Here is a 20,959-nt window from a genome sequence, read left to right on the forward strand (position 1 = left end):
TTTGGCAGGGTATATGATGACTTGTTCCCTGTTAGGATCATATGGTTATGAAATTGTATGCCACAAGGATTTCAGGGTTTCACTACAGGGATGTACATGTAGCAAAAATTAATAGAGTTGAAATGAAGAAGGTGGCTTACAGTTGGAATTACTCAACAATTAACAAATTGAAGTACTACAAACATATCTATTAATGCCTTAATCTCATTGTAGCAGTTATGTGCTGAAATTATAGCGCTAAATTATGATTGTCACTTCTGTGTATTGTCAATAGATAGTTATCATTATTAATTCACGAATTCATCATTGCCCTTATTTGGCAATAAGAGATTATGTGCTAAAATTTGATTCCGCTAATTTTTGACAGTATTTTTACAGTATACTTAGAACAGTATTTAAATGATTTAGCTGTTGATTGTGATACAGGTAAGATCCAAAATTTCATCTGATGCAAAAGTAAAGATAGCACATGGTAAGGATGTATTACAAATGACGGGGAAATGATTCATCTGATACACTAGCACCAATTAATTATGTATTTGTTTATTGTCTGTCACATGATTCAGCAGAATGTCGAACAATAGTGTTCATATGGAAAGGTAAATAAGAACTATGGCACTTCCATCCAGACAACAAGAATGATTTATATAAGTTGGAATAACTTATTTCACAATCGTTATAAAATGATTGATGTTTATTTATTAAAAAGCTGTGACCAAATGAAGCCTGTGATGTTATAACCATGCCTGATATTATCATGTGCGATCATTTTGTAATGCTCTGCTTTTCATGTGATATCATTACATCATTGCTGACTTATCTAATAATCAAATTTTAATGCATCTGACACTGTGATCCTTTTGTGGAAGATTGCCTGTACTTATTTTAAGTCTTGGTGCAAATTTATGAATTGATAATGTCTATGTTATTTATGTCATTTGGATTGTCACCACATTGATGTCGCTGTTTTATAGGCTTTTCATTATCCATTGCATACGTTGATGTACATACAGATGCTACAACAATATTTACTGGTGAGTTCTTTGTGTAAGTTATTACATCTATAAATCAAATGAGTTAGATTGGGAGAAAATCATAGATAAAAATGTAACATGGCATACTCTGAGTTATGAGGGATTGTATCAATAAAGTTTTGCCATATAGGGATATAATTCAGAAATCATTCAGCCTATCACCCCAAGTTGTACCTTACAAATGTCTGTAAAGGGAAATAATTCTTAAATCACATGGCCTATAACCTATAGTTAAGGGGGATTGTATCCCTCCAATGACTGTAAAGGGAAATAATTCTTAAATCACTTGGCCTATAACCTATAGTTAAGGGGGATTGTATCCCTCCAATGTCTGTAAAGGGAAATAATTCTTAAATCACTTGGCCTATAACCTATAGTTAAGGGGGATTGTACCACTTTAATGTCTGTAAAGGGAAGTAATTCTTAAATCACTTGGCCTATAACCCAGAGTTAAGGGGGATTGTATCCCTCCAATGTCTGTAAAGGGAAATAATTCTTAAATCACTTGGCCTATAACCTATAGTTAAGGGGGATTGTACCACTTTAATGTCTGTAAAGGGAAGTAATTCTTAAATCACTTGGCCTATAACCCAGAGTTAAGGGGGATTGTATCCCTCCAATGTCTGTAAAGGGAAATAATTCTTAAATCACTTGGCCTATAACCCTGGAAATAAGTCTTATATGATTGACCTACCCTGAGCATACTTTTACCATAGGCAGTTAATGGTGTGACATGATTCCTTAGATATAAGACTTAAGTTTGGCTTAATATGACCTTTAATATTGATTTCATACTTTGTGGCATATTATTTCAAAGCTTTTTCAAAACTTTATGTAATACTCATATGACCTGACAACACCAACAGACGTAGATATAGCTTCACACATGAGAACTCTAATTACACATTATTAAGTCATTCATTTGTATGTTTGGCTGTGTACACTGATGAAATTATCACATTCTGCCTAATCCTTAAGATTGTACCCATATGTATTGACTGTCAAATTATTTCTGTATATGTTTGTAACAATATCATCACTGCAGAGACTGTATTTCTCATTTGATTGCCTTCAAATTCATGACAATCATCATTTGATGGATATTTATTGCTAGTGACATAATCAAGGTCACTGTTACTATCAATAGGAATTTTGACATCAAGGTCACAGCTGTTTCTTTAAGTAGGATTTTGACGTCCTATAGACTTCAATTCTTATTATGTTCCTTTCCAATTGCTATTAAATTTAGAATAAAAGTAGAAATGTAAATGCATGTTGACTGCATGTTTGACCTTAACATGTTCGTTTTATCAACTTGATAATGAATTGTCGTAGCTGGTTCTTTCTGGGATTACATGATATGTATACTCCCATCTGAACTGATTTTGTACAATTGGTTGACCATTGAGAAGTTGGAATGAGAAGTAATCAGATGGCTTGATGAGGACATGACTTGTGATTTGACAGTAAATATCAATACACAACATACTGGACCCATAATATCCTTTGTTTTGATATTTTTCCCACTTCAGCAAGTAAGGAGCCATAGGCAATGACATATATCACATTTGGTACATATACAAAGTAACTTTAATTGATAAAGGATGTATATATATTGATCTCATGTGTATTAGATATCAAAAATTTACCACGGCATATATCTTCCTGTCTAAAACAAGATAGAAAATCAAGTGCAGGTTTAATCGAAAAGGAATGTAAATAGGATTTAGTTTTTGACAGTGTGTGATTTACACTAAGACTACCAGTTCATGTTTACATTCTTAAGTCAATAAGGATGTTTTTACTGCCAAAGTGTAATCGTTTGATTTTATGTAAAAAGGAAATAGATAAGTGTAATAAGGAGGGGGTAATATGTGTTCTTATTTACAAATTATCTGTAGATTGGTTTTAGTTAAATATGATTGAAGTTTTGCATTTAATTTTTTTACTTTATCATGGCTTGCTATACAAATGTGTTATCTGTACATTGTCTATGATATGGTACATTTTCATGACTCTATTTTAAGCTTTTTTTATTATTCCAAGTTTACTCTAAATATGCATCACTGCATAAGAAGGGAGATAACTTCAAATTCAAATGTCTGAATATGTAATCATTGTTTTTTCTTTATTAGTATTTCATTCAATTTTTTCAAAGAATTATTATAATAATGTATTAAATGTATAAATATTTAACAACATTATATATTTTATTGGACATTTGGAAGAGATAAGGAATCGGTGTCAAAAAAGTTCTATATATAAAGCAATTTTATTTCAATGAAAATGAATTCACATATGATATGACATACTGGGCATTTACATCTGTATATTATGCAGGAATATGAGGAATGTTCATAAGCATGTATACAAAAGTGTACATATGAAAATAAATATGTGAGTACAAAAATTTAAATGCCATAAAAAACTGATAGGTCCTAATTTGTCTTATAATTTACACTTCTTGGATCATAATATTTGTAATTCATTTGTAATATATCATTACATTTGTTCATGAAAAGAATTTGTAAAATTATATTGTATTTAACTGAGTATAAATCCATGGGGTTAGTGCACTGAAAATGATTAAAAGTAGGGGAGGGGCTTACCCACAAATAATAACCTATATGCAAAAGGGAAAATATTGGCCACCATATTGGATTATAATTAGGGAGATAATAATCAAATTTATGTCAGTATGTATGATTTAAATATTTCATAAAAACTGATGCAATATATCATTTGTTGCATTCAAGTATTGACAAGTGTATTATGCATGACAGGTAAAATTGTAAGTTACAAGGTAAAGAAAAGGTGTTTTGTCCCGACTTTAGTCACTATGTAAATTGTAGAGACAAATAAACATATGTATATAAACATTTCTGTAGTTTTCTCTCCCAACTTAAAGAGAAGATTTGGTTCAATGAGAAGGCTACAGAACGTTTAGGCCTGAAACTTGCATCTGGCTTGGATTACTTGCTTCGCTGATAAAGCAGACAAAATTGATGAAATTATACTTAATCATAGCATCAGGACATAGGATAAGCACATGACTCGCGTCAGGACATAGGATAGGATCATAGGATAAGCACATTCAGGAACATAGGATAAGCACATGACTCGCGTCAGGACATAGGATAAGCACATGACTGTCAGGACATAGGATAAGCACATGATTAGGACATAGGATAAGCACATGATCAGGACATAGGATAAGCACATGACTCGCGTCAGGACATAGGATAAGCACATGACTCGCGTCAGGACATAGGATAAGCACATGACTCGCGTCAGGACATAGGATAAGCACATGACTCGCGTCAGGACATAGGATAAGCACATGACTCGCGTCAGGACATAGGATAAGCACATGACTCGTGTCAGGACATAGGATAAGCACATGATTCGCGTCAGGACATAGGATAAGCACATGACTCGCATCAGGACATAGGATAAATACATGACTCGCATCAGGACATAGGATAAGCACATGACTTGATAAGCACATTGTGACATAGGATAAGCTGTTTTAAAAACATGACTAGGTTGACTATAAGCACATGAAGACATAGGATAAAATGACTCGTGTCAGGACATAGGATAAGCACATGATGATAGGATAAGCACATGACTCGCAGGACATAGGATAAATACATTTATAGGATAAGCACATGTGCAGTACAGGACATAGGATACGCACATGACTCGCGTCAGGACATAGGATAAGCACATGACTCGCGTCAGGACATAGGATAAGCACATGACTTGTATTGTGTCTCGCTGTTTTAAAAACAAATAGGTTGACTATCAAGAGGCAAACTTCAATGATGGCTGCCATTTTTATCTTGTCTGGATTATTTTTGCTAATGTTCTCTAGATTATATCTTGTTAAAAGTTCTCCAGCATGTTTTCACATTTCAGTCAAATAATATGTAAAACACTTGGAAAATCCCTGGGAATCTGTTGTCCGTTTTCACTTTTCATATTGTAACTTCATTTTGAAACTGACTATTACAAAGGGAGTCGTTCTATATCTGGATCTTTCTGACTGCAGTAATTTGTTCCAGTGAATTTATTAAGAACATATATGGATCATCAAAATGTGTGCAATGAATTCTGTGCAAACAAATGATCATATCTCTGACAAGGTTCATCAGAAATCTAGACGAAATAAATGCTCTGAGCCTGGTGTTGTTGGTCGACAAAATCAAGAACAAAAAACGAACAGTCTTGATATTTTTATTAGGACTGATTTAATGAAATATCAGTACTGAATGGAAAAGATCTTTTTTTACCAGAAAACTTCATAATTGGAAGGGGGGGAGGATGACTTTCACCTGAAAACTTTGTGTTTTAGAGAAAAAAAAAGAACATTTTTTCGTCCGAAAAGGCCATTTTTGGTTGACAGAAAAATTGTTTTATGTCAGAAAAACTTTCGATTCTATTTTTTCATTTTTTAAAACAAAATGATCATTTTTAAACCATAATTTTCCCTTTTGTCATAGTGGATTAGACATTTCATGGAGATGGACTTATTCCCAAAGATGGGCCTATGTACTGTAAATGAAAAATAGAGGTGGGCTTATTCTTGAGCATAGGCCTATACCCAGTAAAATACAGTTATCACTACACACTGTTTACAAATTTCTCATTTGTGTTTCTAACATGGATACAATGATTGCTAAGATATATTAATGACTCGCTTAATCACAACAGTCGTGAGACCTGAAAAGTCACTCAATGTAAGTGGCATCACAAATTCTAAGCAATGTGAATGAAACCCAGATTTCTGAAATTATATTCAGATTAAGCTTGATTAGATCTTTTGAGATAACGCAACTTTGTTTTGAATCTGTTGCTAATATCCAGTTTACTGCTGCTGTATGCTGTTGATAAAACTCAATTTGCGACTTTATAATCATGACACACTGCCACAGATTTCAAAATTCTTTAGCGATGTCACTTCATTCGGATTGAACAGCAGCTATTATTTATCAAATTAAATTATGTCAACATGGACGTTTTCCAAATGACACCTGCACCAAACACCATACAAGTTCTACTAGAATAAGATACCAGAGATATGAAAATGTTTACCAAAAACATCAAAACCATCCCTGTCCGTGATTGCAATGTTTACTGAACAATATAATTGATTTTTGTAGACTTTCATATTGAAATGTACTTGAGAGGGGATTTTCTGTTTGAATTCTTGAAAAAATAGGGTCTGGGTTTGTTTGGTCACAGCATGATAAGATTATTGTGTGATATAAAAGATATGATTGTAAAATATTCATGTGTGTAGTTTTAAATTTTGTCATCCCAATTTCTTGAGAAGTATTGGCAGCCAAGCTATTTCTTAAGATTAATATGTGGTTCTTCTTGGGCCCAAGTAATATGTCCCTTTTGATCTTTTTACTGAACAAAAAAGAAAATTGCAGACAGATTCCCGTATTGGATTTTGAAAAGGAAAGTTTGATATGGCAATTTGCTTGGGAAGTGCTGGATTAATCCTCCTCAGTTAATGCCCTTGATCCCTTGTTGTGCCTTTTTAACTTTGAGACAAACGAAATGGCTGATAGGCAATCATCATGGATTTTCACAATGACAGATTGTTATCACTAGTTTTTGATGAATACATGATGGATCTGTCTCAAATTTCATACATAGGGAAGTCTTATCCCTTTTGATATTAGTACTTATCCAATAAACATCATGGTGAAGAGGCAACCATCTTAAATTTGACAATTAAAGATAATCATTACTAAATTTGACAATTAAAGATAATCATTACTAAATTTGACAATTAAAGATAATTATTACTATTTCTTGAGAGGAATTTTCAAATTTCAAATAATCAAGAGCAAAGACAGAAAAAAAGAAAAAATGGAAAAGATTTAACTTTTAAAGAACAAATGAAGACCAAATAATGGTGGGTGATCCCTCCAGAGAAAATAAACATAGTACCTGTTGAATTGTTATACATGTATACTAGTGGAAAAAAGAATAATATATACCCAAACAGCTTTTAAAAAACTGGTTGTTGTTTTCATTCTATATGATGCAAGTTTGTTTTGTTTTATTTTCCTTAAACTGAAGTCTCAAGTTTTAGGCAGAGTGAGAAGACATGCTATCACTCTAAGACATATTATTACATATTAACTTGACAGAGTCTAATAAATGGTTTTTGAAGACAATTCCGCATTGCTGCTAGTTGATTTTTCTTATGGAATACAGTTATAATATGATAAAGGTAATTGGTAACCCATTATTATATAGTGCTGTCCTACTGAAATAACTAATTGTAACAATATTACAGTAGCATGCATTTCAATTATGGTATTATTCAGACAAGGGTTGATGGTGTTATGTTATGGAAGTGGCCTATTCAGAATTACTCTTTTAGGTTCAGTATATATTTTTTCACATTCATAAAATACAGTCAGTCATATTGAACCTGACCAGGTATTTGAATAGGGTACAAATTTAACATAAATGATCAGAGGGGCAAAAATTGACTTGGTTTCAAAGATTAACAAAATCATACGCATTGCATACAGTTTGAATTCATTAGAGACGGATGTTTAAAAATTGGCAGTTTTTCAGGAAAAAAAAGAGTTATATACATGCTGTTGATAAATAAATTTGTCACTGCATTCTCAGCTCCTTGGCTGTCAGACTTATTGCTATAGATATACTATTTGTCACTGTATTCTCAGCTCCTTGGCTGTCAGACTTATTGCTATAGATTTATTTTTTGACACCTATAGAGTGAACTGAAGGGAAGTAACAATGGGAGATCAGAATTATGTCCCTGAAGCAGCCCTTATCCTTTGTGAAATTGTGTGAAAGCATGTACATGAATTGAATTTGAAGAAATTGTCAACTATGTGTACAGATGACTGTAATGTACATATGAATATAGTGTATACGTGATAGTTCTCACATTCATGTATAGTCCTAATCGTGTGCTGAAAGGTTGTATTTTGTGTTGGTGCAATTTTTGCTGTTTAAATAAACATGGTATGGAAATAGATGTCATTGATCTGTCAGAAGGTGATAGATTTGTGAGAGGGTTAGAGATTGTATCAGTGTAACTTTACAATGTGACATACAGGAAAAGAGTGTTGTGGCATTTTTTTTTACCCCAGTCTTGGTCTGCACATCATGCAATCGAAAAATAATGGTTGGCTGTCTTTCATTTTTCCACAGTGTGTAAGAGATACTTAAGTGCAACAGCAATCATTGGTTCAAGTAATGTATTTGTCAGCTAATAAGTCCATTGTCTAATAATAAGCACATACATGTCTTTGATAACTTAAGAAGTACCAACAAATGCCCATGCATTGACCAACGTTCAAGGTCACAGGGGCCAAAGGATTTGTTAAAATCTGCAAAATTTCTCATCATTGATAAAGAGGCACTGGATCATTATATTGTGCCAGTAGCCAAGTTTGTTCAGTTGATTGACATTGACCCATTTTAAGGTCATAGGAGTCAAAGGTGTGAAGGGACTGCAAATTACTTTTCAATCACCAAAATGCCCTGTGTAATGTTATTGGTGTATAATAGCATGCCTGAAAAGTGGGCTCTCAAGTTTGCAGAAATTAACTGACAATGTCTTCTTTTTAATCTGCAGAACAGCTGAGCAATTTAGGCCCATTGAGCTTCTTGTTAAATCTATATTGTAAACTGATACACATGATTATTTGTCATCAAGACTGTTTTGACATATGGAAACGATGCATACCATATGTTGTACTTATTTTGTTTACATGTATGGCTGTTGCATAGTCTGAGTATTAGTTGAAAAAAAAAAGAAAAAATTTGAATGGATCTTATAATGTTTCACCACATCCTTGTACTGTTAGGTAAATCTGGCTTGTCTGTAGCTACAGGATGATCGTCATGGCGATTGTCATTTGTATATGTTTAATGATGAAATATATGTTTACCTGTCAGGTGTATAAATCATCCTTTTATAATATCTAGCATATGTAGGGATACATTAGCATGCATGAATGCAGACATAAATAGGAATCAGCTGAAGACTGAAGGACATCTGGCCTACCCAAGTACAAGACACAGCATTAGCTCTATCTCTTTTATCTTAATAAGTTAAATAAATTTAATAGAAACAAAGGGAGTTTCTTTAATTTCTACTAACCTGACAAATGAATATAATTATATCAAATAAATTTATTTAAACATTAAGTTGTTGAATGAGTTACAATCACATCTGTAATGAGTTAATGAGTTACAGTCACATTTGTAATGAGCTGTTTATTGAGTTACGATCACATCTGTAATGAGTTAATGAGTTACAGTCACATTTGTAATGAGTTGTTTAATGAGTTACGATCACATCTGTAATATTACTCAATAGATACATATCACATCATTAATAGTCTGTTAATCATTGACTTTGAATGGGCATTTTATACGTGTTTTATATCTATAGAGACTGATCATTAAAACACATTAAATGTTACACTTTTATATTATGGATGTAGTATAGAAACATATAACTGGTGCAGTTATTATACCTGCTATTAGATCTTTGTAAATAGTTGTGTAAGATATATACATTTTCATTATACCTAGTTGTGTAAGATATGTCCATTTTCATTATACCTAGTTGTGTAAGATATATACATTTTTATTATACCTAGTTGTGTAAGATATATCCATTTTTATTATACCTAGTTGTGTAAGATATATCCATTTTTATTATACCTAGTTGTGTAAGATATGTCCATTTTCATTATACGTAGTTGTGTAAGATATATACATTTTCATTATACCTAGTTGTGTAAGATATGTCCATTTTCATTATACCTAGTTGTGTAAGATATATCCATTTTTATTATACCTAGTTGTGTAAGATATGTCCATTTTTATTATACCTAGTTGTGTAAGATATATCCATTTTCATTATACCTAGTTGTGTAAGATATATCCATTTTTATTATACCTAGTTGTGTAAGATATATCCATATTATACCTAGTTGTGTAAGATATGTCCATTTTCATTATACCTAGTTGTGTAAGATATATACATTTTCATTATACCTAGTTGTGTAAGATATGTCCATTTTCCTTTTCATTATACCTAGTTGTGTAAGATATATACATTTTCATTATACCTAGTTGTGTAAGATATATCCATTTTTATTTTACCTAGTTGTGTAAGATATATCCATTTTTATTATACCTAGTTGTGTAAGATATATCCATTTTTATTATACCTAGTTGTGTAAGATATGTCCATTTTTATTATACCTAGTTGTGTAAGATATATACATTTTCATTATACGTAGTTGTGTAAGATATATCCATTTTCATTATACCTAGTTGTGTAAGATATGTCCATTTTCCTTTTCATTATACCTAGTTGTGTAAGATATATACATTTTCATTATACCTAGTTGTGTAAGATATGATATATACCTATTTGTGTAAGATATATACATTTTCATTATACCTAGTTGTGTAAGATATGTCCATTTTCCTTTTCATTATACCTATTTGTGTAAAATATATACATTTTCATTATACCTAGTTGTGTAAGATATATACATTTTCATTATACCTAGTTGTGTAAGATATATCCATTTTCATTATACCTAGTTGTGTAAGATATATCCATTTTCATTATACCTAGTTGTGTAAGATATATCCATTTTCATTATACGTAGTTGTGTAAGATATATACATTTTCATTATACGTAGTTGTGTAAGATATATACATTTTCATTATACGTAGTTGTGTAAGATATATACATTTTCATTATACGTAGTTGTGTAAGATATATACATTTTCATTATACCTAGTTGTGTAAGATATATACATTTTCATTATACCTAGTTGTGTAAGATATATACATTTTTATTAGTTGTGTAAGATATATACATTTTCATTATACCTAGTTGTGTAAGATATGTCCATTTTCATTATACCTAGTTGTGTAAGATATATACATTTTTTATTATAAGTAGTTGTGTAAGTTACATCTATTTCCATTGAAATTGTTCACTTCTGATATCAACACTGTATAATTCTTTTCACCTTTGACCTTGTGTGGGAGATTGAAATTTACACTCTTTGTGTCACTTGAGTTTTATGCAAGTACAAGCAGTTGGGGAGAATTTGATATCAGGAGGCTTGTGTCGATATTGGTTACTAATATAGCATGTGTTGTTAGGCCAACGGTTTATAACTATGTGCAAAACATTATTATGTTTAAATCTCTATAAGCGGAGCTTTAGTTTTCAGGGTGAAACTAGCTGAGAGAAAGTTTTATCAACTTCAGTAGTGGTACCTCTTTTGCAGAACATTTATGAACATATTGGTATATCTTAAATTTGTGCTACAACATCGCTGCACAGTATTAAACGTGGTGATGGCCATTATAAACATTCAATGTTAACTGTTAAATACATTGATGGTTGTCACTCTGTCCTCCAGGTTGTGACTTCAAAGATGAATCGATAGAGGAAGTTATCAACTGTGAACAACAAGTCCAAGGGACAGGCCTTCCAACAAGGTTAGTGCTTATTTTTGTTAAATAAGTTATCAAGACTGATGCTGAATTGCTGTGAAGCAAGTTATCAAGCTCAGTGCTTATTGCTATAAAATAATGTGTCAATGTGAGTGCTTATTTTGGTAATATAAGTTATAAAGGATGATGCTTATTGTTATGAAATGTAACCAACAAGCAGCCTGTTTTGTTGAAAAATAAGGTCAATGAAATAGATTGTAGTTAGCCATTGTAAAAAAAGGTTGAACAATGCTGATTCTAATTATTGGGAAATTAATTTGAGATAGTTACATATTGTTGTGAGATATGTCAGAACGTGTTTGATTAGTCTATGGACAATCAGGTTTTTGTTATAAAATCCAGAAATGGCCTTTTAACTTATAGAACAGAGATTTTGTTATGTGACCAGACTTTGTGTTTGTGGTGAAGCTATTACAAAATAGCTTTTAGATAGGGATTATCCAATAACTTGAAATAATAATAAAATCAATCAATTTAGGTAGTCAAATCAATTAACCTGTGCCAAAATGTTTAAGGACAGTTAATTGGTAGGATTCATGATATAGAACTTATAATTTTGGGAATGTATAATTCAAAGCTTTTAAAAATCTCTGATTTCAAAATCTACAATAATTTTGATGCAAGAAACAAACAACTTGAACAATTTTTGTGCAGTTAATGTATGAAACTTAATATTCCGAACATGATCATGACCTGTGTTCAATTATCGATAATTTAAAAAGTGAAAAGTAGACTGCAAGAAATCTTTTAAAAGTGATAGTTTCAAACTGTGTATGATTGTACTGACTGGCGGGCTGCTTTCACATGCAGATTAATCTGTGATAGAATGTAAAATGGTTTATTTGGTACATTTACAAAGACATTTCTAGATCTGTGTTGTGATAACATAAAATTGTGAGCTGTATTAAAAACTTGCATAGTCTTGCTATCATGCATGAAGCAACTGGAGTATGTCGCCAGAGAATTCATTATAAATCCCAACTATTTCTGAATGTATAGAATGTCTTAGCTAGGATTTAAAAATCAAGAGAAAGGTTTAAACTGAATCGCTGTCCTTTTCATTATATTTGGTCACATAACAGAGTAATACTGAAATAGTTTTAATTGTGCTCTTCTTACAATAAAAGAAATAATATACACGTGTAAATTCAGTTTCTTACTTGGGAAAAATTCATATGTATACATATTAAATACAACTAGAAAGTATTGACATCAGAGCATCAGGATTGTGTACAGAGTTAAGTTTTTGATTCATTATATCATATCATTTTATGGTATTTTTTTATAATCTGTCTGTGACAATCTGTCTTTGTTTCCTAACATCAGATTGCTCTGACAATGTTTATATAATATTTGAAATTCATTTTTATAGAGTGACTGCTGACTGATAAATATTTCAACTGGTTTCTACCAAGGTTTATTAGGTTGCAGTAGCTAGAAGTAGAATTTGAACCATACACTACACACCTTATGTTACATGATAATGCTGATAAGAAATTGACTATTTGAGTTATAGTTAAAGGTCAAGATCACAGAGGTCAAAGGTTGTTTTTATCAATCATTACTTTCTTAAGCAACATCCTGGAGCAAAGTTGTCTTAGAGTTCAGCAAGAAACCAAGTGACCAAAAGTAAAGGTCATCAGGTCACTAGGTCAGTGTTACAGAGGTCATTATTTTTTGTGATACCTTGAGATAGATTTGAAATTATCATTTTGGAATGCCCTTTGGATATGTATCATAAAAATTTGTTTCTCAGCACCAAGAACTTGTTACCTGACCAAACCTATTAGTAACATTACAGTATTTACAGGAATCAGCATATTATGTGCTAAGGTCTCTCATTAAAGCTGCATTATTGCTTTGCTTACCATACATGTTTGCTAGAAATGATATGAACCTAATCATTCATATTACTTAAGATGGAAATAGCACAGAGCAAATTTGCTCTATTTACACCCGTCATGTTCAGTGATATTGCAGATCCCTCTGTCACATTACCGATCACTTTTTCATTTGTGCTATTATTTGATTTCGGAGTCTGCTATTGATATTGTTGGAAGTTATTGCTTTGTTCACATGGACGTTCATTTACCCTGAGGATCTGTATCAAGTGTTTAATCATGACATGACGTCACTAGGAATATTTGTGGGTAATTCCTAAAATTGAAATACTTTGTACAAACATTTTTATTAAATAGCAAACAATGAAAAGATGATAGCTGTTTTGAAGTACACTAAAATTTCCTTCCCCTAATAACATTTTTATAGATAGGGATATAGAAAATCAAATGTTTTCATTCTTTACACTAGAAAGGTTGTTTTGCTGTCATTTTAAAATATTTGATAACAGTCTTTTTTCTATTTTCAGTGGCAGAAAATGGATAATCTCCCTTTGACGTGATCCTGAAATAATGAGAAACTGTCAACAGATGTCGCTATGGCGTATCAGTGGCAAAAACTAAGTCCTGCTCAATTCCATCAGCTTCAGGAGTACACCTCGTGTGAGTATCAGTCCACTCTGTGTGAATATGAGTAAGCTTGTCTCAGTGAATTCACTTTAGATAGGTATTTAGATAGATCATGAATGGTTCTGAGTGTCATTTTTAAAAGTAAGTGTTGAACAGTAGCAAGCAGAAACTTCTACCTGTTTTTGACATATTAGTATTGTATCTAAAGGATACAATACAATCTCAAATGGTAGCACCTGAGAACCTATCAAAAAATGTACAACTGAAAAATGTTTTTATTGTATGCATTGATAATATCAAAGGCAAGAAAATAAACGATTACAAAAAAATGTTTACACACTGTTCAAGTTTAAGATGTGATATACACAGAAAATTGATTTAGAATCAAATCTGGAATTTGAAAATTTTAATGGCCAGGAAATAATATTTGAAAAATACACAGGGTCAAGGGAGATAATCAGATTTGTTTTGTTGTGTTCATGCAATGAAAAAATTATTGTCAGGGACAGATAACTTCTTTCATATACAAGGGAGATAATTTCTTGTGCCATATGTCATGATCATAGACTTGCATCAGGGGTAGACGATCATTTTAGGGTTGCTTATTTATTCAAGGGAGGTAATTTCTATTTGTTGTGTCAGGTATCTTCTAGGGTAGGTGCCTTGTTCAAGACTTGTATAAGGGAAAATAATTAATTCAATGTGGCTTTTCAATGCAAGGGAGGTAATTTCTTTAATTGATTTGTCAGATATCTTAGCGGGTAGATATCTGGTTCAAGACCTGTATCAGGGTAAGATAACAATTCCAGGGATATTTATTCTGAGAAGTTAACTTATTTTTATTTGTTTTGGTCGATGAAAGTTATTTGTTAGGATTATAGATTAAAAAAGCTGCTGTTTTTGTTCAATACTGTGACATTTTGTTTTGCTTACACAAAGGTAGATTCATCTTCTTGCATGTTTAAAGTAAATTTTGCAGTGTTACTGGCAGATATCGTCATTAGACATGCTTATAGACATTGAAGATGTGTGACATCTTTTCATCAAGGAGATATAAATTTTATTAGAGCATGCAGAATTAGAAATAGATACCTTGGTATGGAGCATGCTTTTCAGTGGGTTACAAATATGCATGTTGGTGCAGGGGCAGACAACTTTTTAAATGTAAGCCAGTCCTCCTTGATGTTGTTGTCATATTTATTTACATGTTTTGTTTATTTTTTGCTTTATTTTATTTCTTGACTGATTTTAAAATCTAGCTAAAAGAAGGAAAGGTATATGTGCTACCACACATAAACAAGATACATTTGTATGTATTTAGTGTTGTCTGTGTTTTTGTATGTGTTTACCATCCACTCCAACTAATAAAAATCAAAATAAGGACAGGTACTGAAATTCTTGTAGTTTTTGTCCAAACTTTGCCCAAAAGATCATAGAAAAGCATCATGCAAGACTTGTAATATGTAATTGGATGAAACTGTCGGTCAAGACTTGGTCAGGGGCACGTTTTGAAATTTCCAGAATTTATTTGTGAATGAGTGGTCATTAGAAGGTCAAGGTCATTGTTATTTCAAATATTATTTTATAAGGTATTTGGAATAGGTAAAATGTTTGATTTAAAGTGCAAGAATTTTACATAACATAAAATTATTCTCAAAAAATAACATCACATTCTCAACAACGTCAGAATTGGAAATTCAGTATTACATGGGCCATTTATTTTCAGTGTTATTATATTAAACTGCAGATCTTCTCAAGACTTTTAATTGGGAAGATGAATATTTAAACAGTTCATCAAGGTCAAGTTTTTCATGTATTATCAGCATTGGTACTAAAAATAGAATACAGGGATTTTGATTTTGACCTTGACCTCAAATAATGTATATTACAGGGAGCATAGGTCACAATGATTATACAGCTATGTGATACATAACCATACACAGCATATCTTTGTGTGTGAAAATAAGTTACTAAAACCAGCACTTTGCTCAAAATCAAATTATGCAAAATTTTTACAATATATTTAAATGACTTTGAAGTTTTTGAAAATATGTTGGTTTTTTTTTAAGAACTTTGCAATTTGGCAATGGAATGCCATATCAGTATCAAATTTTTTACTTAATCCTACATTAAATTTTGTTTAAATTTTAAGAGTAAATATTGTAGATTAATTCTATATGTTTCATTTCACTTTTAAATATCAATAAAAGTAATAAATATGAAAATAACATTGTGAAGATTTATGAAGTTTAAAAATATGTTAAAGTGAAATAATTCAAACGGTCTCACTATACAACATAAAAACGTTTTTTTTTAGATAAGAATAGCAAAGGTTCCATTTGGTAAATATAGACATTACAATGTCAGAATGTGGGACATTGTTGAAGTTCTGTTTGTACAGGTTTTCTGATTACAAAGGATCCTGTTAGTTGGTAACTTTTAATGGAGTTGAACACAGCTTACAATGATGTTTTTAGAAAATTCTGATATTTACCGCTGGTTTCAATACATGACAGATATTGCTCTGTCAGAAGTTGGTAAACATATTGGTGCCAAAAGGAAACAAAGCAACATGTTATAAATTGATATAAAGAGATTTGATTTGTAAATCTTCAACAGGTAAGGAGAACCCTGGAGGTAAGCGATGTATCACTGTTTAATCTCCGACTGACATCACTTATAACAGTTTAATTACTGTGGATTCTGAGTGCCTGGTATACTTCATGCCTCTCAGTTCTGCTGTGACACAAAGCTCTAAGATAGCAGATAAGGTTGGAAAGAATATCCTTGTATTCATATCTGACCTGTAAGTGAGAGACAGGGGTGTTAAAGTTTGCTATCATTTCATAAGCCACATATCTTCATAGAAATTATTACAATTACCATATATTTATAAAGCATGTATACTTGATTGGGTCAATTATGTCAAAATATGATAATAATATTGATAACGTTCTGATTTTTCTGTTACAGAAATTAAAAGTTTAATGAAATCATTGGTTTTAGCTTTGAGTATTTGGGCAGTTAAAGATCATTATTAGGAGATTCAGAGTGCAATAGGTGAATAGATTTATACATTTTTATCCTGCAAATGACGCTACAATTGTTGGAATACACCTGCCACATATATTTTTGCTATATTCGGCAGTGATGAAAAATAGCTGTATTTTAGCATGTTTGTTAATTCCACAGAATTACTTTTATAATTTAATATAAAATTATGGTTAACAACATAAATAGATGCTGAAATCAGGGATTTTATTTGTTGTAATTAACAAGTTTATTTACAAAAATTCATAAAATCACTGTCATATTATTGAAGTTTGGAACAATATTTCTGCGCAGAGCAATTATTGTAGCAGATGTCACCAGGCAAAATTCAGCATAACGTCAATGTCAGGTAATCAACAGTTGAACAACAGAATTGTTGAAGTTTTGATTGTCTGATTTTCAATAAGAATTGCAGGATAAATAGAAGACGTGGTCAGTGTCTTCATATCAACAGCATTTTGGCTCTGGACAGAAAGACAAATGTGGTTTGCCGGAGGTTCACCACATTTGTCTTTCTTCACCATTCCCAAAATACAGTATATATTTTAATACATGGACCATGTATTGTCTATATATCAGGGTGACCACAGTGTTTAAATGACAAGAAATCATGTCTGGTAATAAGTCCATTTCTATATATGGCTGTTAATAAAATTCTATAGACCTGTGTGTTATCATTGTCATAAGCCATCCTGATGATTTTCAGTTGGCCCCCTTAACTTTTTTATTCATCATTATTATAACTTAAATTGACCTGAATAAATTTGCATGTAATTATGATAATTCAATAGTGGTTGAATTATTTTATTTCATATCTACAAAACTTAACACATGGTTTTTGACCTCTATATAAAATTGCTAGTAAATGTTTGTTCTCATAAAGGAGAATTTAGAGATTGATATAATGGCACATACCCCAATTTACTTTGTCAGCAGAACTGTTAGACAAACATGCAAGTATAGCAGGGCTCAGATCCAATCTTGTTGCAGTTTTCCTTGATCTTTAGCTTTACAGCAGTGACACGTCAATCCTTCAACACTATCAAATCTCCCTCTTATCTGAGTTTACACAATCCTCCAACTGTGACTGCTACGAAATAGAAATTTAAAAACTATTTTGAATTAGAATGACATGTACAATCAGTTTGGTGTCTGTTTTCCAACTGGTGTGAGAGTAGAGATTGTTTTCTTAATGGAATTGTTTTCACTTAGTTTGAGTCCAATTTAATTTCTAAAAAGAGTTAGATATTTTAGATTTTAGACATTTAGAACAATGACTTGTTTTCCTTTCAATTTATTCCTCAAATATTAAAGATATCCCTCATTTCCTTCATGAATATTAGAGATGTTTCAATGCTGCTAGTTGACCTTTATGATAAATAGCTGATCTTCATGAATAATCAAGATGCTGCTGCTAGGTGATCTTCATGAATATTCATAATGCTTTTGTTGCTAATTGATACTTATGAATATTCCTGTTTTAGGGTTTCCTAGCTGATATTCATGAATATTCTTAATGCTTCAGTGTTGCTAGCTTGATCAACCCTCCAGGATATTCATGATGTCCGAGTGTCAATATCTGATGCCATGAATATTTCTGATGCTTTGGAGCAAGCTATAATCAACCCTTATGGATATTTGGGATGCAGAGAAATTAATATTTAAATCAAATATTCTCTTTCATGTTTCTGTCTGTTTCAAACTTACCAAGTGGCATTTAACTTGAGATCTTTTCTACTTACTAACATTTTTAATAGTAGTGTGTGAGATTTCTTCCTAAATTTAAGACAATAGTAGTAGATTTCTGTCAGGTTAAATGGAACTTACCTAATATTCCCAACAAGTGACGACAACATGGTCCAAACCATAATTCAGGTTTTATTTGCAGAGTGGGTTGATTAAATGTTTCAGATCCAAGCGATCCGTCATCAGAACAACAGTAACATATTATTGTGTCATCAAAATGGGTAAAAAAAAACATAGAATAACAACGTCATTTACAATGAGTAGATGAGTAACAATGAGTTTACCTATAATATGTACACAGACAGGTGCTCGTGTTGTCTCCCTTTGTAACCATGGTATTCTCTTTGTCAATGGTTTGATTACAACATCTCAGAAAACAACAGTTGTCAGACAAAATTTTCATGTGCAATGTTTTAGTTATTCTTTGAATTAACAACAGAAAAAGTGGTTGAAAAATTGTCCACTTTGAAAGAGTTCCGTGTGATGTGGATAAGGTGTAGATGATTTATTTACTGGTTAAAATAAGTTCAAGAATACTTTAGGACAAACAGGAACCCAGTTTATCTCAGTAATTACATGTAAGGCAGATCCCTTGATAATTTCATTATGGTCATGCAAAGTTCATCTACTTTATTTATGTAATACACTTTCTTGCATCAATGAATTTTCTACAACACATAAAGTATAAAGTTTTGATAAACTTTCTTTTTCTTTCGAAACACGAATTTCTGTGGAAGTCTGAATTTATTATTCTTACAATGAAATTTTTTTCAATTTTGAGCAAAGTATCCCACTTAATTTGCGCAGTTCAGCTTTTGAATGCACAAACTGATTTTACACTGAGCTTGTACTGTTCAGCTATCACTGATTGACACTAAAGGGTGTTTTGCACAAGTTACACAGAACTTGTTTTGTCAGAATTCAAAACATTTTACACACTGAAATCACACTGCACCAAAATGCACTTTATGTAAACATTTTCAACAACTGATGTGAGTTGCTATTTATATTGTTTAATCATTATACTATGTAGCATGAAATCTCAATGTAGCAATGATAAAACATGTTAACTCATCAAAGCAGAGAAAATCAGTTTAATTTTCAAACCTTAGAAATATTTAATTTAGCGATAAAAATGGAATAATTAAAGAATTATGTTTTTTATTTGAGACACTTCAGCATTTTTCAAAGCTACAACACTTCATCTTATAATTTATTAAAAACAGTTATATCTTATATATAAGATCATGTACTTACCCATAACACATAAATGTTAAAGGTCATTTATTACATCCCACACAAGTAATGCGTGGGATAAAATGACTTAATACATCAATTTATATGTGCCTGGTGAAGATGTATTTTACAAATACTTAGATTTACAAAATAAACTTGGTTTGTTTCCCTTAATTGTCAGTAAATAATTTAAATTTACTTTAGCTGAGAATCACAAATTTTATCAGGAAGCAAATTTCATCAGAAAGCTGCAGAATTCATAATATTAGTTTGCCTGTCGGAAATTAAATTTCGAACATCCAATTATAGGTTCATATTATGTATATAAATGCTGGCATCAGACTGTTATTGAATTGGTTTCATTTTCTGACACCAACCTAACACCCTCATATAAAGTAAAAATAGTTGTGTCTGTTAGAGAAATGAAGCCAAGTCTGGGACATTCCATTCAAGAATATAGGGATTACGCAGGTTGATATCATCTTGTCTGGTGTATGTGGTAAATGACACTCATCAATCGGATCTCTTGATCTTATTGGACGAGTTGACAGATATCTGGCTACATTGAGCACCAAATACCTACTCCCACCTACAGACAGTTAAATGTGTCCTCCAGCACCCTCTGGTATAGAATTGTAATCTCATACTGTACACATAATATATTTACATTGATTAGCTTATACTAATTTTAGTACATTGCACTACGATTTAGGCATGAACTAATTAAAGTATAATTATAAATAGACGGTTAACTTGTACCTAATAGTACACAGTTCCTATATATCTAAATTAGTGTACCCTAATTAAGTACAATCTTACCAATACTATACAGGATAATCATTTTAGCTTTAACTAATTTTAG

General features: G+C 31.6%; 1 protein-coding gene across 3 annotated transcripts in view; it reads left to right on the top strand.

The window, feature by feature from the left end:
• Window positions 1–20,959, top strand: part of LOC132548932 (diacylglycerol kinase beta-like) — a 122,890-nt gene that overhangs the window by 53,045 nt on the left and 48,886 nt on the right. For all 3 annotated transcript variants that reach the window (XM_060212835.1, XM_060212837.1, XM_060212836.1), the window contains 2 exons: window positions 11,503–11,581; window positions 13,965–14,097. In XM_060212835.1, coding sequence (XP_060068818.1) covers window positions 14,034–14,097 — 64 coding nt within the window. In that variant the 5' untranslated portion in view covers window positions 11,503–11,581; window positions 13,965–14,033. The remainder of the gene's footprint in view (window positions 1–11,502; window positions 11,582–13,964; window positions 14,098–20,959) is intronic.

Source organism: Ylistrum balloti, unplaced genomic scaffold (assembly GCF_031769215.1).
Source record: "Ylistrum balloti isolate Yb309-2 unplaced genomic scaffold, AGI_CSIRO_Ybal_v1 Utg370036, whole genome shotgun sequence".
Classification (NCBI taxonomy): Eukaryota; Metazoa; Mollusca; class Bivalvia; order Pectinida; family Pectinidae; genus Ylistrum; species Ylistrum balloti.